This window comes from Hibiscus syriacus, unplaced genomic scaffold (assembly GCF_006381635.1).
Source record: "Hibiscus syriacus cultivar Baekdansim isolate YM2019G1 unplaced genomic scaffold, ASM638163v2 tig00112740_pilon, whole genome shotgun sequence".
NCBI classification, from domain to species: domain Eukaryota; kingdom Viridiplantae; phylum Streptophyta; class Magnoliopsida; order Malvales; family Malvaceae; genus Hibiscus; species Hibiscus syriacus.
The window spans coordinates 153,199-180,358 of record NW_024063393.1 but is presented as its reverse complement, the minus strand read 5'-3'; the positions used below and the strand labels follow the sequence as shown (position 1 = coordinate 180,358).

The 27,160-nt window shown below is 34.9% G+C and overlaps 2 protein-coding genes and 1 pseudogene across 4 annotated transcripts; all 3 read left to right on the top strand.

Moving 5' to 3' along the window:
* The first annotated feature begins 248 nt into the window (after positions 1–248).
* LOC120183196 (squalene monooxygenase SE2-like) lies at positions 249–27,160 on the top strand. 3 transcript variants are annotated; one of them, XM_039187934.1, is made up of 8 exons: positions 249–506; positions 589–700; positions 785–959; positions 1,042–1,210; positions 1,302–1,799; positions 1,876–2,154; positions 10,590–10,636; positions 26,869–27,160. In XM_039187934.1, the coding sequence occupies exons 1-8, from the start codon at positions 261–263 to the stop codon at positions 26,963–26,965; spliced, it is 1,623 nt and encodes a 540-aa protein (XP_039043865.1). In that variant the 5' UTR covers positions 249–260; the 3' UTR covers positions 26,966–27,160. The 3 variants fall into 3 exon arrangements, with proteins under 3 accessions (XP_039043865.1, XP_039043867.1, XP_039043866.1); XM_039187935.1 differs by lacking the exons at positions 249–506; positions 589–700; positions 785–959; ... (2 more) ...; positions 1,876–2,154; positions 10,590–10,636 and adding exons at positions 23,046–23,420; positions 23,523–23,634; positions 23,785–23,959; ... (2 more) ...; positions 26,079–26,357; positions 26,432–26,707 and having other exon boundaries at positions 26,822–27,160; XM_039187936.1 differs by lacking the exons at positions 10,590–10,636; positions 26,869–27,160 and adding an exon at positions 2,276–2,466.
* LOC120183190 lies at positions 3,456–5,789 on the top strand (annotated as a pseudogene).
* Positions 17,501–19,799, top strand: LOC120183198 (squalene monooxygenase SE2-like). Its single transcript, XM_039187937.1, has 8 exons — positions 17,501–17,770; positions 17,859–17,970; positions 18,043–18,217; positions 18,323–18,491; positions 18,565–18,783; positions 18,852–19,130; positions 19,214–19,492; positions 19,586–19,799. The coding sequence occupies exons 1-8, from the start codon at positions 17,648–17,650 to the stop codon at positions 19,706–19,708; spliced, it is 1,479 nt and encodes a 492-aa protein (XP_039043868.1). The 5' UTR covers positions 17,501–17,647; the 3' UTR covers positions 19,709–19,799.

Genomic DNA, 27,160 nt, shown 5'->3' with positions numbered 1-27,160 from the left:
AAATTTAATTTAATATTAATTTAATTTGAAATATTCAAAAATATACAATTATCTTTAATATTCAATATTAAATAGATAATAAATACCTTTTAATTTGACATATTCAAAGATTAATTAACTTGCTAATATTCAAATTAAAAATATCTTTTAATTTGTAATAGTCAAAAGGAATATAAATTTAATTTAATATTAAATTTATCAATGAAATTCACTCTTTTTCCGACCATTATAAATTCCATAATTCTTTTGTTCTTGATTCCATGGGTGACCATTACATAGTTGGAGTTGCAGGTGTTATAGCTTCTCTATCGGGGCTTGTTTTCTTGTACTACAATTCTCTAGTAAGATTTAGGGGACTGAGAAAGCTGCAAAGACCAGCTTCCATGGAGTTTCCGAAGGAAAAATGTGTAAACAAAACTGAAAATTATGAGGCTGGTGAGACAATAGATGTTATCATAGTCGGTGCTGGAGTTGTTGGAGCTGCTCTTGCTTATTCTCTTGGAAAGGTCCATACATTTACGTCCCTAAATTTCTAATATAATTTCCGGTCCGTAGTACGATTTACACTTATTTGCATGCATGTTACAGGATGAACGTCGAGTGCGAGTGATCGAGAGGGACTTAAATGCGCCGGAGAGAATGGCCGGAGAAGGTCTGATGCCAGGGGGATACCTCAAGTTAATCGAGTTAGGCCTCGAGGGTAATTAAACAATAAAAAAATCCTACATTTCAATAGCTTAAGGACCATTTTATCGTGTTATTACATTGAATGTTGGCACTGCAGATTGTGTTGATGAGATCGAAGCTGAACGCATGCTGGGTTTTGTTCTACAAAAGGATGGAAAGGAGGCCCCCATAATTTTTCCCCTGCAAAAGTTTGAGTCCCATGTGGCCGGAAGAACCTTTCGTAATGGTTTTTTCGTACAAAAATTTAGGAACAAAGCTGCATCGCTTCACAAGTATTTCATCCTCTTCGTCTCGATTTTTGTTCGATTTCGACATTTGATGTCACAAAAATTCATGTGTATGATGATGATGTAGTGTGAGTCTAGAACAAGGGACTGTGACATCTCTGATTGAAGAAAACGGGACTGTCAAAGGAGTGCACTACAAGGACAAGAGTGGTCGACTGCTGTCGGCTTATGCTCCGCTCACCGTTGTCTGCGACGGTAGCTTCTCGAATCTGAGGCGATCCCTCTGCTACCCCAAGGTGAAAAACTCTTAGCAAGTCTTGTTGAATTCTATGCTTTGAGAATATATATATATATATATATATGTAAAGGTCTTGATTATGTCTGCAGGTTGATATCCCTTCTTATTATGTTGGTTTAGTCCTGACCAACTGTAGGCTTCCGAATGAAAATTACCCAACTTTCATATTAGAAGAGCCTGGACCGATCCTTTTTTACCGCATTAGCAGCACCGAAATCCGATGTTTGGTGGACGTTCCGAGTCAAAATGTACCTTCTGTTTCCAATGGTGAAATGGCCCATTACTTGAGGACTCAAGTGGCTCCCAAGGTACCTCCTGAACTGTACACTGCCTTCATTGCTGCAACAGAGAAGAAGGGCAACATAAGAACGGCGCCGATTAGAATTATGGCCGCTGCTCCGCGCCCGACTCCCGGTGCGTTTATGATAGGCGACGCATTCAATATGCGACACGCTATAACCGCAGGAGGAATGACGGTTGCGCTATCTGATGTCGTCTTGCTGAGGGATCTTCTGAGACCCTTGCATGATCTATCTGATGCATCCGCCGTCTGCGAATATCTCGAGTCCTTTTATACACTGAGGAAGGTAAACTAGACTTCGTTGTTCGTTTACGTTTCGGAAGCGAACGACACTGAATGAAAACGATCTAATTTGTTTGCAGCCAATGTCGTCCACGATCAACATACTGGCTAATGTCCTACAGAAGGTGTTCAGGGGGCCGTCCGATCCCGCAATGAAGGCTATGCAACAGACATGTTTCGGGTACTTGAGACTTGGAGGTGTGTTTGCGCATGGACTATCAGCAATGCTATCTGGTTTATGCCCTCATCCATTAAGCTTGGCATTTCATTTCATTTCCCTGGCAATATACGGCGTCGGCCGGTTGTTACTTCCGTTTCCGACTCCGAAACGCTTGTGGAATGCAGCTAAATTCCTTTGGGTCGGTATCTCCGCTACAGTTCTTATATAACACGAACGTGATACGAACATACGAATCGTCATGTCGACTATTTCATCTACCAATACTAATGTGCTAACTGTTCTTCATGTGTTGTTTCCAGGTTGCATCATGTGCTCTTATGCCCTTCATATGGTCTGAAGGAGTGAGACAAACGTTCCTCCCACTAACTGTGCCTGCATACTATTGAACTCCCCCTGGTAATAATTAGGACCGAAAAGTCCCAGAAGAAACTCAAATTCGAGCCAAGAGACCTATATACCGATTTCTCATCGATTAAACTCAAATTCGACTCGAGGCATAATCATTCCTTATGTATTACTACTTAGCTTATTAAGTAGGTTTGATAATGTTTTGTATTTGTATTACATTAGTTACACCATGCTTCTATTTGCATTCTATGTTACGATCGATTCTCATCATTTTAGTAATCTGTAAACGTAATTGTTCGAACTCTGAATTTCTCGAAAAAACAACACTCCCTTTTACTAGGTGGTTTAATGAGTACAGAATCATTACACAACCTAATGTCAGTCCAATATTGACCATTTCATATAAAAGCCAAACGAAAAATTAATGCTAATTTAATATTTTAATTAACCTATTAATCGGATTTTATAATTACACACATTCAAATATTCCAAATGTTATCTCAGTCAAAAAAAAATTATGGTTGAGACGACTTTTTCTTAATAATGTATAATAAAAAAAACTAAAATATTAGAATTAATTTGGTTGTCTATATTATTATACATTACTAAAAGATAGCCATCTCAACAACCAAGTTAAATTAATTAACCGAATTCGAGCATTACTGATTGCACGGTATTCGACGTTTATTATTAAATGATTGAGAGTATTTATAATATATATTATCATTTGTAATAACTTTACATTAATAAAAAAATGATAAAGTATACAAATGGTCTCAAAATGATCTTCTGACGGTAGAATGTTGCTTTGTTAAGTCCCTCAACTATTAAGAGTTATATAATAGTCACCCGATTATTCATTATGTTCCAAACTCATCATTTTTCATGAAAAAAATGACGGTTGCTTAAATTGGACGTTAAAATGATGACTATTGGCTAATTTCAATAGAAAATAAATATTATCATATCTAAAAATTTAATGAATATGTATGCCTTGTGAGAAAGTCTAAGAGACGACGAACGGGCGCAATTGAACATATTATATTCTTTATAGTATTTTCAATTGACAATCCGAAATGTTACTTCTTTGTTGATGATCATAAAAAAGTATTACATTATGGTCATTGATTTATGGTCACTGACTCATTGCTCCCCTTTCTTTTGTTCTCTTCTTCTTCAGTGTTAAACTCCATCGAGGTTCCAAAGCGAAGCTCAGTAAACAAAAATGGAAATCACGAGGCTGCTGGGACTACAGATATTATCGTAGTCGGTGTCGATGTCGCTGGTGCCGCCCTTGCCTATGCTCTTGGAAAGGTCTGAAATCGGAATATAAATGTTCCGTCTAATATGTACATAAATGTCATGACTCGTGACTCATTTCAGTAGGTACATGTTGCAGGACGGACGTCGAGTGCTCGTACTCGAGAGGGACTTAAACGCGCCGGACTGAATCGCCGGCGAATGTCTAATGCCGGGAGGCTACCTCAAGTTGATTGAGGTTTAAATAGCGGTTGCGGTATGACATCGATTTTTTTTGGCTCTGCAGATTGTTTAGATGGTATTGATGTTCAACCAGCTCTGGGACCTGTTGTGTACAAGGATGGAAAGGATGCCACGTTTACTTTCCCTGTCCGAAAGTTTGAGCCTCATGTGGTTGCAAAGTGCTTTCACAATGGTCGTTTTGTTCAGAGGTTGAGGGAGAAGGCTGCAGCTCTTCACAAGTAGTTCGTCTTCTTCGTCTCGATCTTCATTCGATTTCAACATTTGATGTCACAAAAATTCATGTGTTTGATGATATGTATGATGATGATGTAGTGTGTGTCTAGAGCAAGGGACTGTAACATCTCTGATTGAAGAAAATGGGACTGTCAAAGGAGTGCACTACAAGGATCAGAGTGGTCGACTGCTGACGGCTCATGCTCCTTTCACCGTCGTCTGCGACGGTTGTTTCTCGAATCTGAGACGGTCTCTCTGCAATCGCAAGGTGAGAAATGGCTTAGGAAGTGTATATATATGTATATGTGTGTGTGTGTAAAGGTCTTGTATATTTCTGCAACATCCCTTCTCATTTTGCTGGCTTAGTCCTGACCAACTGTAAGCTTCAGTATGAACACTATGGAGAACTTATATTAGCAGAGCCGGCACCGATCTTATTTTATCCCCTGAGCAGCACCGAGACTCGTTGCTTGGTCGATATACCTAGTAGACATGTACCGTTGGTTTCCGATGGTGAAATGGCACATTACTTGAAAACTCTGGTGGCTCCCAAGGTTATGTATTGGCCTTTCTTTTACTAATTCATTAGGCCAATTGTATGCATCATGTGGGATAACAATATGGTTTGTACATTTCAGGTGCTTCCCGAACTTCGGACATCCTTTTTATCTGCAATAGAGAAGGAAAACATACGAGTAATGGCGAATAGAATAATGGCTGCCGCTCCATGCCCGACTTCGGGTGCGTTTTTGATCGGAGATGCGTTCAATATGCGGCATGCTATAACCAGAGGAGGGATGACTTGCACTATCCGATGTTGTCTTACTTAGGGATCTTCTAAGACCCTTGTATGATCTATCCAATGCATCCGCCGTTTGCGAATACCTCGAGTCGTTTTATAATCTGAGAAAGGTAAGCTAGACTTAATGGCTATTTGCTCTGCATAAATTTCGAAAGAAATAGTGTAATTTTGGCACTTTGATTGCGTGCAGCCGATGTCGTCGACAATAAACACATTGGCTAACGTCCTACAGCTCGTGTTCAGTGCCCCGTCGGATCCGGTAACGGAGAACATACAGCAGGCATGTTTCGAGTACTTGAGACTCGGACGAGGCGTATTCGCGGATGGAGTAGCGGATACATTCTCCGGTCTATGCCCTTGTCCGTTCATCTTGGCGTTTCATTTCTTTGCCATGGTAATATACGGTGTTTGCCGATTGTTGTTCCCATTACCATCTCCCAAGCGCATGTGGAATGCAGCTAAACTCCTTTGGGTCAGTATTTTCTGCTAAACACTTCTTAATTAGTACTAAATCGCAGTTGCGGGTGTTATGAACGTTTCGATGCGATTCATTTTTTAAAAATAATTATGATTTTATACGACGAATACGGTTTTTTTTGGATAAATCAAATTTTATTATCCAAAGAACAGTATTCTGCTACAAAACAATCAATCAAACAATACAAAAGAATTATACACAACTGTTACAAAAGCAAAGATTAATTAAGTAATACCCCCATGCATTACAAAGGTTAGAATTAATTCTATCAGCTCTATTAATATTTTTACCCTTAAGTTGGATTCGCACAGCTTCAATAATAACGTTGAGCAATTCATTTGTAGATCTGTGACGGTCTTTGAAGATTCTGTGATTCCTTTCCTCCCACAATGTGTAAATATAGGTTGTCCAAGAAAGCTTTAGAATTGTGGTGAGTAAGGATTTCCCTTTCCAAGTTGAAGAAGCCTAATTTACCATTTCTTCCCAAGTTGAGGAAGCATTCTTCATACCATTAAGCGATAGGACAGAGCTCCAAAGTCGAACAGCAGGAGTGCATTGGCAGAAAATATGGTTTCTTGATTCTTGTTCGTCTCTGCAGTTAACACAGGTCCCGTCTGTTGAAATTCCTATTTTGAGCAGCCGATCTCTAGTTGGTAATCTGTTTAACAAAGACATCCAAGCAATCAAACTGAATTTAGGAATGTGCATGGGAAACCAAATAAGATTATGCCAAGGAACTTTCTCCCTTTTGATACGGATAGCCTCCCAAATATCTCTTTGTCCAAGAGAACTTGAAGAGGAGAAGATGATGAGGGCAGTAGGACACAATTTAAGAAGTCTATTAATACTCCAGCTCACATTAGAACCTGCAACAAAATTCCAAAAATCTTGATCTTTGAAAACATAAGTTTTTAACCAAGCCATCCAAAGCGAGCCATGACCCGCTAAGATTTTCCTAATAAGATCAATAGAACACGCTTTGTTCCAGATTTTAGTGTTCTTTAGGCCAAGTCCACCTTCCGCTTTAGAGAAGCAGATAAAATCCCAGCTTACTCGAGCACCTTTGGCAGGCTTGTCGTCACCTTTCCAGAAAAATCTGGAGCAGAGTTGGTCCACTTTGGCAAGAATAGAATGAGGAAGGATAAACTGTCTGCACCAATAATTCGAGATGCTGAAAAGGACAGAGCGAATAAGTTCAAGTCTGCCAGTGTAGCTCAAATTCTAGCAGACCAATGGTGAAGCCTCTGTTTAATTTTTTCGATAAGCACGACACAATCCTTCTCAGTAAGTTTACGAGTAACCAGGGGAATACCTAAGTATCTCACAGGTAAGCAACATTTTTTGAACCCAGAAATATGTTGAAATAGGTCCACTGCTCTAAGAGAACAGCCAGCAGAAAATATTTCACATTTGGAGGAATTTAGGTGGAGCCCAGAGATTTCATAAAAAATGTCAAGAACACTTAAGACACCCATAATAGAGTCAGATTACCCTTACAGAAGATCATTAAGTCATCAGCAAAAGAAAGATGGGTAAGGCCAATCCTTTTACATTTTGGGTGGTAACCAAACACTCCTTTGGCAGCAGCCAAATTAAGCATATTAGATAAAACATGCATGGCAAGGACAAAAAGAGTAGGGGAAAGAGGATCACCCTGCCTTAATCCCCTAGCTCCCTTAAAATAACCAATAAGAGAGCCTTTAAAAGAGATGGAATACCTAGCTTGAGTGAAACAAGTCTCAATCCAAGCAATAAATCTTGGAGGAAGATTGAGGGCTTTGAGAATAGAGGAAATAAAGTCCCAATGGAGGGAGTCAAAAGCCTTATGAAGGTCAATCTTCATGGAACATCTAGGAGAAATAGATTTCCTACCATAACCTTTGACCAATTCTTGGGCGAGAAGGGTATTATCAACAATGCTCCTACCCTTGATGAAGGCAGTTTGGTTTAAAGAGATAATATCAGGGAGGATAACCGCCAATCTTTTAACTAAAATTTTAGTGATGACTTTGTAAAAAACTGAGCAAGAGGAGATAGGTATGTAATCTTTAACAACTCGAGGATTTGGAACTTTGGGAACAAGGGCAATGACAGTGGAATTAAATCCAGAGTACATGAAGTTGTTATGAAAAAAATACTTAACAGCAGCCAAAACGTCGTCTCCCACAATAGACCAAGCCTTCTTGAAGAAATAGGGAGAATAACCATCAGGGCCAGGGGCTTTATCGTTCCCTTGGCTGAAAAAAGCATCTTGGATTTCTTTATTAGTAATGTCCTTAACAAGAGCAGAAGCAGCATCGGAAGGGAGAGAAAAATTCAACAGCTCTTTAAGGGAAGAAGGATCAATGCTTTTAACTCCGTTGTCAACAGATCCAAGCAAGTTAGAAAAGGAAGAAGTAACTTCCTTAGCCATATCATCGTAAGATTCCAAACGATTGCCGTTATCATCAAATAAGAACCCGAATGGTGTCTCTCTTGCTCTTAAAAGAAAGAATATAATGGAAGAATTTAGTGTTCTTATCACCATTTTTAATCCACTGAATTTTTGCCTTTTGTTTAAGGAACAAATTTTCAGCTTCTTCAAGAGTCTTCAGCTCATCTTGAATGATAATCTCCTTTTAAGGTGCGGAGTTGTTGCAATTCCAACTCCGCTCTTTTAACTTTCACTTTATTAGGGAGGTTATTGAAATTTTCTTTGTTAAACTCTTTAAGGGCTTCTTTGAGTCTTTTAAGCTTAGTAAAGAGGACACACATAGCATTACCAGGAGTATTAGGGAGCCAGGAGTTCCTCACAACATTCAAGAAGTAAGGGTGAACAGACCAAAAATTAAAAAAATTTGAACGGTTTAGGTCTATTAAAAGGGGACTCTTTGGCAAGGTTGACAATAGCCATACAGTGGTCAGAGATACCAGGAGCTAGGAATTCCACAAAAGAGAGAGGAAAGGAAGAAGCCCAGTAAGAATTAATTAGAACCCTATCAAGCTTCCTAGCAAGGAAAAAATCCTTCTGCTTGTTACTCCAAGTGAAAGTAGGACCAAAGAAAGGGTGATCAAGAAGATCTAACTCTTGAATAGTATCTTGGAAATCTTTCATATCAGCAGTAATATAGTGACCGAGAAAATCATGATCAGAACTTTCATAAGACTGTAAGAAAGTATTAAAATCACCACCAATTATCCAGAGGAAATGACAAACAGAAGAATTTACATGTTTTAATTGGTGCCATAATTGCCTCCTAACAATTCCATCGTTGCTACCATAAATAGCATATAAGAAAAAAGTGGAACCATTGTAGGAGCCCTTAACAGTGATAATTTAGTCAGAAACAAAAATAACATTGAAATCAAGACCTTTTTTCCAAAGCAGCCAAATTCTACCATTAATAGCATAGTCGTAGTTAGAACATACATTCCAATTTGGGAATTTAGAATTTAAATTTTTCTCAGAATTTTCAGCTTTAACTCTAGTCTCCAATAAGCATAAAACGTCTACTTTATTCTGAGAAGCTCTATGAATCACTTTTTCTTGTTTGAGAGGATTGTTAAGTCCTCTTATGTTCCAAAAGCTTAAATTCATTGAGAATGAGAAGATCCCATTTCACCCCCCATATTTAGACTTTTAGACTTTTCAACTAGGTCTTTCTTTTTTGATTTTATTTAATTTACCAGATTTGCTACTCCCAAATAATCAGTTCTTACTTTTCTTTGTTGGTTATCTAGGGATGTAGGGATGTCATCAACAGAGGTTAATAGCTCGAATCTGTTTTTAGAACCAGCGAGAGGGACTTTAGAATTAGCCTTTGGAGGTCTTCCTCTACACTTTTTAAAAACAACTTCTAAAATTTCAATGTTTTTAGAAATGGTTTTAGGATTTACAACAGCAGAGACACTAGAAATATTAGAAGCAAATTTATTTTCAGTAATAGCAGATTGTATCTCATTGCTAATGCTACTTTTATCACAATTAAACCCATCAGTTATAGAGGAATTTGAAACTTTAACATCAGAGTTTAGATAATTACTAGAGGAATTAACAGTAGAAGAGTTAACATGGAAAGGTTTTGTTTGGGCTGATAGTTTATTAAGGTCAGAAGCAACAGCAGAGGGAAGATCAGAACCCTTATTTGCTGCTGCAATAACAGAACATTCCCCTATATGAATAGGGGAAATTTCAGCAACTATGGCAGGATAGACAACAGGGACATTGTTAGTAATATTAGGATCCTGTAAAGCTTCAATTCCTTCCACTACAGGGGATTTAGAGTTAGAACCAGAAGTTTCTCTTCGTTTCCAAACTTGGCTAACAATAGATGAAGGGATTGGTTTCACGCACCCTTTTTCACTATGACCGAAAACATTACACTTTCTATAAGCTTGAGGTAGCCAAGGAACCTCAACTAGAACCGATGAGGTTTGTCCATCTTTAAGCATAACATCAACATAATTAGGAATTTTATCATTAGCCCCAATTTCGACACATACTTTAGCAAATTTCAATCTGGATTTAAACGCAGTTATAGTGTCCATGGAAATGGGGACACCTATGGCACTGGCGATATAGCTAATTCCAGTTCTAGAAAAAAGCTCGAGGGGGATATTGAACAAATGAATCCAAACTGGAATTTTTGACAGATTAAAGCTTAGGGTTTTAAGATTTGGTTCCCATTTCCTTAGAATTAAGGGATTATTATGCACATGCCACAGACCATTCTCAATCACCCAATTCATAGCATTTTCATAAGAGAAGGAGAATATGAACAGATTGTTACCTGTTGTACTGACCTGTAATCGGGAACCCTTAAGTGCTTTGCTCCATAGAGTGTTTAAGATTCGTTGGATTATGGCAAAGCTAGGAGAAACCCCGAGAATTTATCCCACTAACGATAGTTTCCATTCGGAAATACCGTCTTCTAAAATCTCAGGAGGAGGGAGGACGATCAGTTTACCTTCGAGAGACTTCGGAGGATAGAAATCGAGATCTTGGCCTTGTGTTCCCCCGAATAACTTCCTCCAGTCCATCATAGGACTCGTGGAAAGGGAGGATTTGATTAAAAAGAGTTAACTACTGAGAAGAACAGAAGGGAATCGCCGGAAAAGCGATCGGAATTCTCAGAGATCGATAGACCCGCTATCGTGCACCCAAAGAATCCTACTATCGTGCGCCCCAACGGTTTTGGTGTACGTTAACCTTGGAAAACGTTACGATACGACCGTTACACTACGTTGTGACCGCAATTTAATACTCATTTCCATACTTATTGTTTTTCAGGTTGCATCAAGCGTTCTTTTGCCCTTTATATGGTCTGAAGGAGTGAGGCAAATGTTCTTGCCCTTAACTGTGCCCGCGTACTATAGGACTCCCCTAAACACACAAGGGTGTAAATAAATCAAGCTGTAAATAAACCCGGGTTGAACTAATAAGGATGTGTTTGTGTTTGTTTTGAACATGTTCGTGTTCCTTTAAATGTATCTTGTAGGTGTATGTATCAAAGTTAATCGGTTCATGTAACAAAAAATTCATTAAGGGTAAATTCCACCAATGGTCACTAATATTTGAGTAAGTTTTTGTTTTTATCACTGAAGTTTTAAAAGTAACAAATTAGTCACTAACATTATTGATTTGTAACAAAATAGTCACTCCACCATCATTTCTGTTAAATTGATGATGTGGCACCTTTAATAAAAAGGTTAATACTTAGTTTTATCTCTAAATAATTGCTAAAACATCAAATAGGTTCTTAAATAATGATCTTATACTTGATTTATCCCAAAAGCTTTATAATTTGCAATTTCCTTACAAAACGAAAACCATCTCAAAAGCATTATGTTTACATTAAAACTAATCGAATATATGGCTTTAAATACTCATGTATTTGTCTTTAATGGAAAAAGTCCATTTAATACTTTGTGTCGTTCTGTAATAAAGGTGGTTTGAATATAATTGTGGTGGTGGGGTGTTTTTAAAAAAACTATAAATTAGAAAGCTTTTGGGATAAATTAGATATAAAATCATTGTTTAAGGACTTATTTAGTGTTTCAGCAACAATTTAAGGGTAAAACTAAATATTAACCTTTTTATTAAGACTGTCATGTTATCAATTTAACATAAGTAATGGTGAGTGACCATTTTCAACATTAGTGATCAGTCTGTTACTTTTGAAACTTCAGTGGGAGAAACAAAAATTTACTCAAACACCAGTGACCATTAGTGTAGTTTAGCCATTAATGATCTTTAAATTCATCGGATAGATTAAACTTGAATATTTTCTAGGCCTGTAAACGAACCGAGCGAACACGAACGGAGGTATGTTCATGTTCGTTTATTTAATAAATAAACGAACATAATTTTTTTTGTTCATGTTCGTTCATTAAGGAATATAATTTGTTCATGTTCATTCATAAACGAACAATACAAACACAAAAAAAACTTATTCGAACACAACAAACGAATGTAAAAAAAAGTAAACAACAAGAATAACAACTTAAAATTCATTAATATAACCTGTAACTTTAGAGTTAATTTGTTCGAATACGACAAAAAACATACATCATAAATAAGCTATATGAACATAATAAAGTCTTAAAGTTAATTTGTTCAACAAAACAATCTTTTTGAAATCCAAAGAACTTCAATAATCTTCGTAACATATTCAACTTGCCTTATGTTCGAAAATAAATGAACGAACATAAATGAACATAAATGAACGAACATACAATCGAACGTTCACGAAAGTAAATGAACGAACGAGCCCTTTGTTCATGTTCGTTCATTTAATTAAACGAACGCAAAATCTTGTTCATGTTCGTTCATTTAATAAATAAACGAACATAAACGAACTTCTGGCCGCACGGTTCGCTGAACGTTCAATTCATTTACAGACGTAATATTTTCAACATAAATCGCTAAATTTAGGGTTTGAAAATAAATGATTCTAACTTAGAAATTTTACCTTCTAATCTGGAAAAAAATCTAAATATTAAACTGAAACAAAAACTAAATAATTTTAATAATTAATAGATTTTTATTATCTCTTCAAATTTTGAGTTTAAACTTTAAAAATGATGTTTACAAAAATATATAAATATTTATTATTTTTTTATTAATATAGGGTAAGTTCAAGAAGGTAGTATCTGTTTAAAGATAACTCTTAATTATTTGACATTGAATGCTCACACGGCTGACATTCCTAGTGCTCGAACCTGAAATCTCAAATAATAACAATAATTCATTTACCACTGGCATCGTTTGTTTCGTGTTAAATATTTATCAATAAATAATTATTTTTGAATAAGTATTATATTATACTCACTTTAAATTAATAAACAAAATATCAACCTAGGATTCATCTAATGACAGATAGGACTAGGGATGGACATAAGACCTGAAACTCGACGAGTTCTGACCCTATCAGGTTTTTTTTTTTTAAATAGGGTTTAAGTCAGTCAGGTCAGGTTTTTTAAGGTTATGTTCGGGTTGAATTGGGTTCAAGTTTAGGGTGAAAAATACTAGGCTCGAAAAAATTGTAATTTTATCTTATATAGTTAGGGATAATTGTAACAATACACATCCATATATTATTTCTTTCCATTAAATTCTTATTCTTATTGAATAAAAATGATATTTTTAATAAATAAATTATTTAAGGTCTGATCGGGTTTAGATTTTGTCTAAAAAACTAGATCGGATGAAAGATATATATTTTTTGAGTTGAGTATAGAATTTATAATTTTCAAATCAGATCGAATAAATCAAAAATTCGACTCAACTCGACCCATCTCCGTACAAAAATGACGAGGTTTCCACTAGTGAAGTATCGCCCAAACCACTCAAAATAGGTCATTTTTCTAAATTAGAAAAAAAAAAGATAAATTTTACAAAGCTGACAACAGATTACATGACTCATCACTTAGGGAAAATGAGTTATTAATCATACAAAGTTTAAACTTTTATTTTCTTTGTAAAATGGCCACCATCTTATTCTCAATTCTTTCAATTTAATCCTGTATCAAAACTAAGTCCGGATTCCTTTCGATTTCAATCTATTTTAATTTAATCCTGAATTCTTATTCAATGATTCAAAAATTAAAAATAATCACCAAAAAAATATTTTTTTCAATTGTAGAAACCGGGGAAAAAACCAAATTGATTTTAGGGGTGTTATATTATCGTTGTTATTGATTTTTGGTGAAACAACCATCATATTCGGATTCATGGGAGTTGAGACGAACTGACCCATGAATTTTGAGACGGAATGAAAAAATGACGTGGTAGTTGGGGACGGCAATAGGGAGAAAGAAGAGGATTCGAAACGACGTTGTTTTGATGCTTTTGCCATGTCATAACAACGTTAAAAAGTTAATGGAGGAGTGAGCAAAAATGATTTAATCTGTAAAGTTCAGGGAGCAAAATAAAATAAAAAATTAAAAGTACGGTGAACAAAATAGGAGAGAGAATAAAATTCAATGAGAAATAGTATAATTTACCCAATATTATATTATACTTGCTATAAATTAATAAAAAAATATTAACATAGGATTATCTTATGACATATAGGACGGTACGGAAATGGCAAGGAACATTTGTGTCCAGAGTAGTGGGAATTGTATATTACTTAAGAATTTGAAGGTTATGATATTCTCACCTATTTAACAAAAAAATGTTACTATTGGTTACACGTTTTTACATGATAATGATCTTTTTCCGTGAAACAAACGTAAAAATACAATTCCGAAAAATATTATTCTCTTTAGTAGTAATCTTTTTCGTGAACATAACGCCCCCTTAGGGATATTACATTATCATTGTAATTGAATCAAACGTCGAATATATTTTTGGTATTTTAACATTTTTGGTCCCTAAAACATATATATTATATTAATTAATTCTAATTTAAAATAATTCAATAAATTTAACCTTTCATATTTAATAATTCTATCAAATTAGTCCTTTTTGCGATACTATCAAAATAAACGAGGCCATTGGATCATTGTAACATTTGGATGATTTTATTCTACCGTAAAACTACAAGAAGTTGTTAAATTATTATTATTATACCAGGAAAGTAATATAACTTTTCTTTCAGAAAAAAAATCAAATTAATGGAAGAAATCGAGAGAATGTATAAATTTTAAAGATTAAAACTATTATTATGTCAATTGAGATGTTTATAATAGTATTTTAATTGATTGACAAAATTATAATTTTTAGCAAAAAAAGGTGACATTTGTAAAGTAATTAATTATTAAGTGACTTGGGGTGTAATTTACCCAATGGAGAAGATATTTCCCGACAGTTCTGGAAATGTAACAATGATTAAAAACGTGCAGAAAATTGCAGCCATTGGTTGCAGTGACATGTAGTCCAAAACGTCCTTGTACTTCAGGTGCATATACTTATCTTTTAACTAACTAAATTATTTTTTTATCAAAATAAATACTTAAAATTATTTTTAAATTAAAATAAATACTTAAAGTAATTTATGTTAAAATAAATATTTAAATTATTTAAACTTTTTCATCGATGATCTAAAAAATTTGACATTTGATTGATTGCGATAGTTGTTTCTCGATTTTTGAGGCGATCCCTCTATTACCCCAAGGTAACATCAATTTAGGATAAATTTCACGTTTAGTGTCCGAACTATTATTTTTATCTCATTTTGATACTTAGTCTTTACTTTTTTTTTCAAAATCACACGTAACGTTTATTTTTTGTTTCATTTTGGTACTTCACAGTTAAAACTTAACAGAACTGATGTGCGTGACATTTTTTTTGGGTAAATTACATTATTTATCATTAAACTATCCTCTTACTCCTATTTTGGTATTAAAGTTTAATTTTTTAAATTTAATTACTTAACTTTTAAACTACTACTAATTTGATAACTCCAACTTTCAATTTATATTTTTTATTTTAATTATATATTAATAAATTAGAGTGATTAAAAGAAGATCAATTAGAAAGTTGAGTAGTTAAATTGATAATTTTTAAACTTTAATGACCAAAAATAGGAGTGAGAAGAAAGTTGATTGATAATGATGTAATTTACCCACAAACAAATGCCATGTACAACAGTTTCACTAATTTTTTTACATCGGGTACTAAAATGAAACATAAACTAAACGTTTGATATCATTTTGAAGATAAATAAAGTTTAGGAATCAAAGCAGAAAAAATAATTGTTTAGGTATTAAACGTGTAGTTTACCCATTGATTTATAATGGTGAAACATTTTAGGTTAAACTTTGCATTTAGTACCTAAACTATCAGTTTTGGTCCATTTTAGTAACTAAACTTTCAATTTTTTTCAAATCATATCTAACGTTTGGTTTTTATTTCATTTTAGTACTCATCGTTATAAATTTAACATGCTTAGTACCTAAATTATCTTTTTTAGTACCTAAACTTTTAATTTTTTAAAAATCATACCAAATGTTTGGTTTTTGTTTCATTTTAGTACCCACCGTTAAAAATTTAATGCGTTTAGTACATAAACTATCAGTTTTGGTCCGTTTTAGAACTTAAACTTTCATTTTTTCAAAATCATACCTAACATTTAGTTTTTGTTTCATTTTAGCACCCATCGTTAAAAACTTAATTCATTTAGTACCTAAACTATTAGTTTTGGTCAGTTTTAGTATCTAAACTTTCAATTTTTTTTCAAAAATTAATGTTAAATTTTGAACAGAGATACTAAAATGAAACAAAAACTAAAGTTTAAGTATGATTTTTTTTTAAAAAAATTAAAGTTTAGGTGCTGAAACAAACCAAAAATGATAGTTTAGGTACTAAATAATTCAATAAATTCAACCCTTCATATGTAATAATTATATCGAATTAGTCCTTTTTGTAATACTATCAAACCAAACGAAGCTACTGGATCAAAGTAACAATTGGATAACTATACCATAAAGCAGCTACAAGTTGTTAAATTATTATTATACCAGGAGAGTAATATAACTTTTCTGTGAGAAAAATAATCAATTCAAAGGAAGAATAAGGATTAAATTGATAAAAAAAATTTAAATATGAAATGCCAGATTCATTAATTCATTATGAATTAAGACCAAAAATAATAATAATATATAAGTTTTAAATATCATACTATATTACTATTTTATCTAGGGTAAATTACAAATGTCATCACAGAACTTTACTCTCTCCTATTTTACTCACTAAACTTTAAAAGTTTTCAATTTTATCATTTAACTTAATACATTGGGTTTTTTGATCACTGGCCTTTATTCTCTCTCATATTTTGGTCACTCCGTCGTCAAATAGTTGAAGGCGTTAAAAACGATGCTCTTTTGAAAACAAAATTTTCACCAAACCGACATCATTTTGCGTCTATAGAACAACTCATTTTAACGTCGTTAACTATTTAACTGCCGAGTGACAAAAAAAGACCCAATGTATTAAGTTCAGTGAGGAAATTGAAAAGATTCGAAATACAATGAGTGAATTAGGAGAGAGAGTAAAGTTCAGTTACCAAATTTATAATTTATCATTTTATCTAATATTTGACGAAAAATGCCATGCTTATAATAGTATTTCAATTGAGTGACAAAACTATAATTTCTAGCAAAAATGTGACATTTGTAACCAACTAATTATTAAGTGACTTGGGGTGTATTTTACCCAATAAAGAAGATATTTCCCAATAGTTCTGGAAATGCAACAGTGATTAAAAACGTGCAGAGAATTGCAGCCATTTGGTTGCAGTGACATTTTACACAATGAGATAGAGCACCATTGTGGTCCACCACGTTCCACTTTAAATGGCTTATATAAAATATAAGTACATAAAAGAATATTTTTTTTCATTTAAATATCTAAAATATTTTTGAATAAAATAAGTAGTTAAAATTATTTTTTTGCCAAAATAAGTAGTTCAAGGTTTTTTATTCAAAATAAGTACTTAAACTATTTAAAAAAATTTATTATAGTTTTAAAAAGTTGACATGTAATATTAATTAAAGAATATTTGAAGTACCTAGATAAAAAGTTGAAAACTTTAGGTATATATTTTAACTAAAAAGGTAATTTTAGGTACTTATTAGACCAAAAAAATACTTTAGGTACTGAAAAAAATAATAATAAAAACTTCATACACTTATCTGTTATACAAGCCTACTATAAATAAAGCCAAGAAAATGCTCACCGTGCATTTCCATAATTTTCTTGTTCTTAAATCAATGGCTGGGCAGTAAAATGTACTTGGAGTTGCAGGTGTTGTCATAGCTTCTCTTTTGGGGCTTGTTTCATTGTACTACTACAATTCCCTTGTAATATTCAAGGGACTGAGCAAGCTAAAAAGACCAGCTCCCATGGAGTTTCCAAGGGAAAAATGTGTAAACGAAGCTGAAAATCATGAGGCTGGTGGGACTATAGATGTAATCATAGTCGGTGCTGGTGTTGCTGGTGCTGCTCTTGCTTATTCTCTTGGAAAGGTCCCTATATTTATGTGTTACATCTATAAATTTCTGATATAACTTCTGAAATTCGCGATACGTACACTTATTCGCTTGCGTGTTGCAGGATGGACGTCAAGTTCGAGTGATCGAGAGGGACCTAAACGCGCCTAACCGATTCGTCGGCGAAGTACTAATGCCAGGGGGATACCTCAAGTTAATTGAGTTAGGCCTGGAGGGTAATTGAACAAGAAAAAAAACCCTACATTTAGATGACTTATGTTATAACGTTTTGGTGTTATTTTTTGCAGATTGTGTTGATGAGATTGATGCTCAGAAAATAGCGGGTTATGTTATATACATGGATGAAAAGGAAGCCCCCATAACTTTTCCTCTTGAACAATTTAATCCCCATGTTGCTGGAAGAACTTTTCATAATGGTCGTTTCGTTCAGAAGTTGAGGAGCAAAGCTGCATCTCTTCACAAGTAGTTCTTCTTCTTCGTCTCGTTCTTTATTCGATTTCGACATTTGGACGTCATGAGAATTCATGTGTTTGATTAATATGTATGATGATGATGATGATGATGTAGTGTGAGTCAAGAACAAGGGACTGTGACATCTTTGGTTGAAGAAAATGGGACTGTCAAAGGAGTGCACTACAAGGACAAGAGTGGTCGACTGCTGACGGCTTACGCGCCGCTCACTGTCGTCTGCGACGGTTGTTTCTCGAATTTGAGACGGTCCCTCAGCGACCCCAAGGTGACAAATTGATTTGTAATTGTGAAGCATATTATGGTTTGAGAAAATGTAAAGATGATTTTTTTTCCTGCAGGTTGAGGTCCCCTCTTATTTTGTTGCTTTTCCTCTGATGAACTGCAAGCTCCCGAATGAAAATTATGCAGCTGTTGTGATAGCAGATCCTTCGCCTTTCGTCTTCTATCCTGTTAGCAGCACTGAACTTCGCTGCATGGTTGACATTCCTAGTCAGAATTTGCCTTCTGTTTCCGGTGGTGAAATGGCACATTACTTGAGAACTCGGGTGGCTCCTCAGGTACATCTATAAATCCGATTCATTTATCCGACGTCCGTAGCCCCCCGACATAAATTTCTGCGTTTCAGGTTTTCCCTCAACTGTACACCGCTTTTGTGTCTGCAATAGAGAAGAAGGATAACATAAGAGTGATGCAGAACAAGATCATGGCAGCCGCCCCGCGCCGGATTCCCGGTGCGCTTTTGATCGGTGACGCACTCAACGCGCGTCACGCTTTAACCGGAGGGGGCATGACTGTGGCGCTATCGGATGTTGTTCTACTCAGGGACCTTCTGAGACCCTTGCATGATCTATCCGATGCATCCGCCGTTTGCGAATATCTCGAGTCCTTTTACACATTGAGGAAGGTAAGCTAGACTCCGTGTTCCATATAAGTTAACGACGATGAAGAAAATGACGTGATTTCGTTCGCGATTTAACCGCATTGCAGCCGATGTCGTCTACAATCAACACGCTGGCTAATGTCCTACAGAAGGTGTTCAGGGCATCCTCTGATCCTACAATGCAAGACGTGCAGCATGCATTTTTTGGGTACTTGAGACTTGGAGGGACATTTTCACATGGAGTCTCGGCTATGCTCTCCGGTTTATGGCCTCGTCCGCTAGGTTTAGCCTTTCATTTCCTCGCCATAGCAACATACGGTGTCGGCCGGCTGTTACTTCCGTTCCCGACTCCGAAACGCTTGTGGAACGGAACTAAACTCCTTTGGGTCGGTATCTCCGCTACAGTTCTTATACAACACGAACACGATACGAACACCGATACTAATGTGTAACTTGTTCTTCATGTGTTGCTTTTTCAGGTTGCATTAAGTATTCTTTTGCCCTTCATATGGTCCGAAGGAGTGAGAAAAATGTTCTTCCCCCTAACTGTGCCTGCATACTATAGGACTCCCCCCGCCAATAATAAGAACAGAAAAGTATGAGAAGAAACTTCGTGGATTTATCGACCACCATATAATATCTATGTAATTTCAGTTCTTTTTTATAATAAAGTTTTTATATATATAGTATCAATGGCTTTTAATAATTATTTCTTTAAGGCATATCATAACGGCATGAGAAGTTTAACGATAGAGATATAAAAACTCAATTTATAAATTTGAGTGAGTAAATTGAAAATTTTAAAGGTACGATGAGTAAAGTGAGAATCGTATGAAAGTTTAGCTACCAAATTTATAATTTACTCATATAATTTTGTACAAGACAAAAAGGGAGATCCTTGGACTTTTGAAGAAAAAAAATCAATGTGATTATAGTATTATTTTTTTCTTTTATATTATCATTCAGTTTAAAAAATAAAGTAAATGTGAACTTTTAACTAATATTTTTTGTTGTTGACCATTAAGATATTGGCATAACAATTCTCGATGTTGATGTGATAGTTCATGGTGACGACATAACATTCTAGTGTGATAGAGTAACTCTAACATGACAGATAAAATGTCGACCGTCACGTCAGTATCGTAAACTGACAAATTAGTATTGAAATAATGAACGATAAAAAATATTAATTAAAGAGTCACATTAGATAACAGAAAAAATAACACGATGACTATATTGATTCATTTTAAAAAAATACAAGTACCTCTGTTACATTTTTATCGCACAAAAAGAGTGAGTCATCTCGTACCAGATGGCACAAAAAGAGTGAGTCATCTCGTACCAGATGGCACAAATATGTTAACGAATAAGGCATTATAATATTGGGATCTTATATGGATGTAGGTACGTTCTATTTTTTTATATAATTTATGAAGCCAAGAAAACATTTCCCAAAACGTATATAATGCAATAATTCTAGGGGAAATAACAAAATTTATCACTTAAATTTACTTTCTCTCTCTTTTTACTCACTGAATTTTAAAAGTTTTCAATTTCTTCTCTCAATTTATCACATTAGATTTTTTGGTCACTGAAATTTACATCTCTCCTTTATTTTGGTCACCCCGCCGTTAAATAATTAACGACGTTAAAAAATGACATCATTTGAAAAAAAATTCATCAAAACGACATCGTTTTGCATCTATATAACTGCTCGTTTTAAAGTCGTTAACTATTTAACAGTCGAGTGATAAAAAGCCTAATATATTAAGATTAATAAGAAAAATAAAAAGATTTAAAATACAACCGTGAAATAAGAAAATAAAATTCGATTATCAAATTTGTAATTTATCATAATTTATAAAAAAAAAAGTGCATAAAAATTATTTTTGAAAAATATCTGTTGGTGAATGTAAAGTGATTTTTCAAGGAAATTTACATAAAATTATTACCTAAATCATACCATAACATTTTTTTTATAAAAAAAGACAACATTTATTTGAGAAATTTAAATATATAAAATGAATTATTAGCATAAATGAATTTGATTATATATATATATATATAATAAAATTGATATAAAGTCATTATTCTACTAATCTTATGTGTCTCAAAATTGGAACAAAAAATGTTAAATTAAGCTTTTCTTTGCATTTTAGGATAATTTTTAAGATAAACTACATTAATAATTATTTAATTATGAAATTTTTAATTCAATTTTTGATTCTTTAATTTTATCAATCAGATTACTTAATTATTTAAATAATTTTAATCAAATTATTAATTGTTAACACGAAAATGACGATGTGATAGTTAAAAAATTTAGATTTAATAATCACTTTTACTCTTGCAGTAAACTAAGACTCTAACTACTTTGAAAACCCATGCTACGTCCCCACTCGACAAAGGACTCCCACAAGCCCCTAACAAACGAGCAATCTACAAGTAAATGATCAACCTCTTCCAACCCACTAACCTTCTTACACCGAACCACCTCTGCAAGACTTATCCTTTCGTCGATAGCTAGCCTGTACAGCCTAGGGAAAGAACACCTCGGTGCTCTTTCCCACACCACAAATCAATCCAAAAAATAATAACTTTCCCATCTTCCACAAACCAACCCCACTTATCTAGACCAATTCCTTACAATACCCTTCCGAAGCAAGGGCATCTTATTACTCATCGAACAATGCATAAGGCCATTATCTATCTGATTACCATACTTTGAAACTATTACTTTTCTTCATAGTGCTTTTCTTTCCGACCCAAATCTCCAACTCTACTTGGCCAACAAAGCTTGATTCTTTGTTTTTAAGTCAATCACCCAGCGCCTCCTTTCTCCCGAGACAGACAAACCCTCCTCCAACTTACTCTAGCCATCCTATTCTTCCCCATCGACCCTCCCTATAATAACATATGAAGAGCCTCTGTCACAGCAATAAAAGGAAACGGGGATAATGGGTCACCTTGACGAAGCCCCTTCTTCAAAGAAAACTCCTTAGTGGGGGACCCATTAAGTAAAACAGAAACCTTAGCCGATGAAACACACTCTAAAGTCCATCCCCTCCACTTCCTGCCGAAGCCCAACTTCTCCAGAACCATCAACAAAAAATCCCACCCAACACAATCATATGCCTTCGAAAAATTTAACTTCAAAACAATACCCCCCAACCAACCGATCTTCTGACATTGAATGGATGATCTCATTAGCTATCATAATGAAGGTTATAGTTTGGGGATGAAATTGAAATGTTCAAAAGTTTGAGGATTAATTTAGAATGATAATCATAGTTTAGAGATGAAATTGAAATAATTAAAAGTTTAGAGACCAATTTAAAATGAGAGTCCTACTTTGAGGACATACAATAAAATTAACTCTTAAACTATTAAAAAAATATTAATAATAAGAGATCAATAATGTAGTTACCCTAACTTTTAATTATTGATATGGATATGGATGTGGGTATAAGATATTCTGATTCACGATTAGAAGTTATTTAAATCGAGTCAGTGGCAGCCAAGGGAAGAGTCTAATTTTTTTATATTAATTATTTATTTTATTGATGATGTCTATTTTAAAATTTATCATGTTTATCTTAAAATCTAATTTTTTTTTATTAATTACTTATTTTATTAATAATATTTATTTTAAAATTTTATTTATATTATCTTATTTTTGGATCCACCACTTGTGGCAGCCGCTTGATGGTGATGGTTGTCCCTTGATGCAACGCAAAAGCCATTTGCTAGTCAAACTCACAGCCAGTTGACACCGACAGAAGCCATGCATGAACGAAGACGATAACCGTAAATTGCTCATTTAAATAAGTAGGCTCTGAATTGGTGGTTGAGGCTGATATTATTAATTACTCTCTCAAAATATATATTATTATTATTATTCATGCCATACCTGTATAAATTCTGACATGTAACTTGTTGAATTAAATAAAGCATCCTCCACTTGTTAATCAATCGTCAATGTCAGAACACGCATACCAAAATAATTCAGAACACTATTTTGACTGAATTAGGATCTTTTCAGAAAGATGGTAAATGTTAGAGGATTAAGAACGTGATTTACACAAAATATGTTATCATGGAGACTGGAGTATATAGTCGGAGTCGAAGGTGTTGTAGCTTGTATTTTTAGTGAGAATTAGGGGACTGAGAAAGCTTAAAAGACCAGCTTCCATGGAGGTTCCAAATGGGAATTGTGGAAACAAAAATGGAAACTTTGAGGCTCTTGGGACGACGGATATCATCATCGTCGGAGCTGGTGTCGCCGGTGCTTCTCTTGCCTATTCTCTTGGAAAGGTCCAAATATGACAATATATGTATATATATATATATATACATGCGTCATAGTGTCATCATCGCAATATGTATAGGTTACACTTACTTGGTTGCATGTTGCAGGATGGACGTCGAGTGCGAGTGATCGAGAGGGACTTAAACGAGCCCAACAGAGTCATGGGTGAAGTTCTAATGCCGGGGGGATACCTCAAGTTGATTGAGTTAGGCCTCCAGGGTAATTAAACAAGAAAAACCGCAGATTTTAAGATATAATGTTATGATTCGATTCATGGTGTCGCGGTGATCTTGAAAAACGTTACAACGCTAGTGTTAGACTGCGTTATGATATATCGTTGTTTCTTTGACAATTACAGTTGCACTGCAGATTGTGTTGATGAGATTGATGCCCAGAGAATTCTGGGTTACGTTCTATACAAGGATAGAAAGGAAGTCCCCATAAATTTTCCTCTGCAAAATTATCAGTCCCATGTGGCTGGAAGACTCTTTCACAATGGTCGTTTCGTTCAAAGGTTGAGGAACAAAGCCGCATCTCTTCACAAGTATTTCATCTTCTTCGTCTCGGTCTTTATTCGATTTCAACATTTGATGCCACAAAAATTCATGTGTTTGATGATATGTATGATGATAATGTAGTGTAAGTCTAGAACAAGGGACAGTGACGTCCCTGATCGAAGAAAATGGGACTGTCAGAGGAGTGCACTACAAAGACAAGAGTGGTGATCGACTGCTGTCCGCGTACGCTCCGCTCACCGTCGTCTGCAACGGCTATTTGTCGAATTTGAGACGATCTCTCTGCAATCCCAAGGTGAAAAAAGCTTCAAATTCTATGCTTTGAGCATATATATATATTTATATATACATCCCGTGACCTCTGTTTTGAAAATCGGATCGAACCGGCCGGTTCAACCAGAAATCGTTGTTTAGTCCGATTCAATTTAAACTGGTTAAACCGCTATTAGTGAACCGGCTAAAACCGTTCGAATCGAACCGACTGAAATCCGGAAAAAATCGGGGAAAACTGAGTATTGCTGAGCTCGACTCGAACTTGAAAACTTTAAAAGTAAGCTCAACTCAACCCAAACTCACAAGCTAAAAATTATCAAGTTCAACTCAAACTCGAAATATAATATTGAAACTTGAACTCAAAAAAGCTTGAACTCAAAAAAAATTAGAAGCTCAATTGAAGCCTAAAATTCGAGCTTGATTGAAGTGAAAGAATAGTTCACTCAATGCTCACCAAAAGCCTCCATGATTTTGAATGCCAAATTACCTCTATTATTTATAGAAGTTAGTTGTGATGCGCTTCTATGTTTCTTAGCAATGTGAGATTATTTTGTTCTCATATTTTTACTCTTTAGACTTTTGGGATGTTCTTCTATGTTTCTTAGTCATGTGAGATTGTTTTTAAAAAAAATTAAACCAAACAATATCATTTTGTAATGATTTTTTAACCCTAAATTTATTTTTTAATTATAGTTATATAATTATATTTAATATTTAATATGTTTTATCTTAAATATTATGTTGTAGTTAATTTGAATCATTTTGTTTCACTTGATTTTATGGTTTTTAACTTATATATGTTATGACTTGCTTTGAATATGACTTGTGATATAAAAAATTATTTTTTATTAAATATTTTTGGTATTTTTATTTGATTTTTTAAATAATTATGACGTCGTCCGGTTCTTTCGACCGGTCGGATCGGTTTGACCGGTTGAACCAGTGAACCGGTAGCATGACCGGTTCGCTAACCGGTCCGGTTCTAAAAACCATTAAAAAGATACGGACCCTCAACCCTAAACGCCTACTATTAAAATTTATAAAATGATAACTCGACTATAATACATTGTTTTGTTGAGTTCTCATATATTCATGTGTTTCAAACTTATTTTTTTCTGTTAAAATAGTGGCGGCTGTTTGAACCAGACGTTAACTTGTTGATTGAGATGCGATAAGATCTGATACCATAACCGTTTGAGTTGTATTTTGTGGATCGACTTTCATTTTACATTATACTGTGAGTCAGTGCTTGAAACATTATTCCGTCGAGTGAGTACTTGAAAGAAATGACGGTGTGTAAACATCATTAAAATATGATTTTATCATATTGCAATCAACATGGTAACATCCATCTCAGACGACCATCAATTTTTTAATAAATAAAGACGATTTTGGAACATATGAATAGTTGTGTAATCATTTTATAACTTTTAATAGTAGGAGAATCAACGGAACAATACCCTATCATCTGAATCGTTTTATAACTTTTAATAGTCGGTGACTCAACAAAATAACGCACTAGATCGGAGCACCATTTGTGTGTATATAAAGGTCTTGATTATTTCTGCAGGTTGATGTGCCCTCTTATTTTGTTGGTTTAGTTCTGACTGGCTGTAAACTTCCGAATGAAAACTATGGAGGTGTTATAATAGCCGATCCTTCACCTATAGTGTTTTATCCGATTAGCAGCACTGAAATTCGCTGCATGGTGGATGTTCCTAGTCAAAATTTACCCTCTCTTTCCAATGGTGAAATGAGCCATTACTTGAAGAACCTGGTAGCTGCCAAGGTATTTGGATCTTACTCTAATTGATTCATCAGGTGAATTTGGGTGAATCTGCGGATTGGATTAACAATATGGTTCATACATTTCAGGTTATACCAGAACTGCGCACCGCCTTTGTAACTGCAATAGAGGAGAAGGATAACATAAGAGTAATGGCAAACAAAATCATGGCTGCTCGTCCGCGACCGACTCCCGGTGCACTTCTGATCGGCGATGCACTCAATATGCGGCACGCTTTGACCGGCGGTGGAATGACTGTCGCGTTATCGGATGTTGTTTTACTCAGGGATCTTCTGAGACCGTTGCACGACCTATCCGACGCATCATCGACGTACGAATATCTCGAATCCTTTTACGTCCTGAGGAAGGTACTACTGCAATTTCATGTTTGATATGCATTTTGAAAGTGAAGGACAATGAAGAAAATGCTCTAATCTTGCAGCCGATGTCATCTACAATAAACACGCTGGCTAATGTCATGCAGAAGATGTTCAGCGCCTCGTCTGATCCTGCGATCGAGCACATTCAGCAGTCATGTTTAGGGTATCTGAGACTCGGTGTGTTTGCACATGGACTATCGGCGGTGCACTCCGGTTTATCGCCTCGGCCGTTAAGCTTGGCGTTTCATCTCTTGGCCATGGCGATATACGGTGTTTGCCGATTGTTACTCCCGTTTCCTTCTCCCAAACGCCTGTGGAATGCAGCTAAACTCCTTTGGGTCAGTTTTCCTACTAAACAGAGGAATGGACGTACGATTTTATGCGGAACGAACCGCAAACATGATATAAATATATGGATTACCAATACCATTTTTGTATTTTTTGTGTTTCAGGTTGGATCAAGCATTGTTCTTCCTTTTATACAGTCTGAAGGAGTGAGACAGATGTTCTTCCCTCTAACTGTGCCCTCATATTACAGAACTCCTCCGGAGACAAGGACAGAAAAGTATGAGAAGAAACTCCATGGATTAATATAAGAAACATATGTTGTTGGTAGCTAGTTGTTCGAATCTGAGATCTCGATCGTCATTCAACATCAACTTAACTCGGTCGCGAATTGTGTAAGATTATGTTACTCGTTTACTATGTTATAAAGAACCCTAAAACTTGCAATGTATTTGGACAATGTCTAAATGTCATTTTATGTATGTATTTTGGTCAAGCTTGAAGAA

Excerpts from the sequence above, each read along its gene's own strand:
- LOC120183196 (XM_039187934.1), top strand. The coding sequence starts at position 261 with ATGGGTGACCATTACATAGTTGGAGTTGCAGGTGTTATAGCTTCTCTA. Across the intron at positions 1,211-1,301 it reads GATCCCTCTGCTACCCCAAG|GTTGATATCCCTTCTTATTA; the intron begins GTGAAAAACTCT and ends TTATGTCTGCAG. Across the intron at positions 2,155-10,589 it reads ATGCAGCTAAATTCCTTTGG|GTTGCATCAAGCGTTCTTTT; the intron begins GTCGGTATCTCC and ends ATTGTTTTTCAG.
- LOC120183198 (XM_039187937.1), top strand. The coding sequence starts at position 17,648 with ATGGAGTTTCCAAGGGAAAAATGTGTAAACGAAGCTGAAAATCATGAG. Across the intron at positions 19,131-19,213 it reads CCTTTTACACATTGAGGAAG|CCGATGTCGTCTACAATCAA; the intron begins GTAAGCTAGACT and ends ACCGCATTGCAG. Across the intron at positions 19,493-19,585 it reads ACGGAACTAAACTCCTTTGG|GTTGCATTAAGTATTCTTTT; the intron begins GTCGGTATCTCC and ends TTGCTTTTTCAG.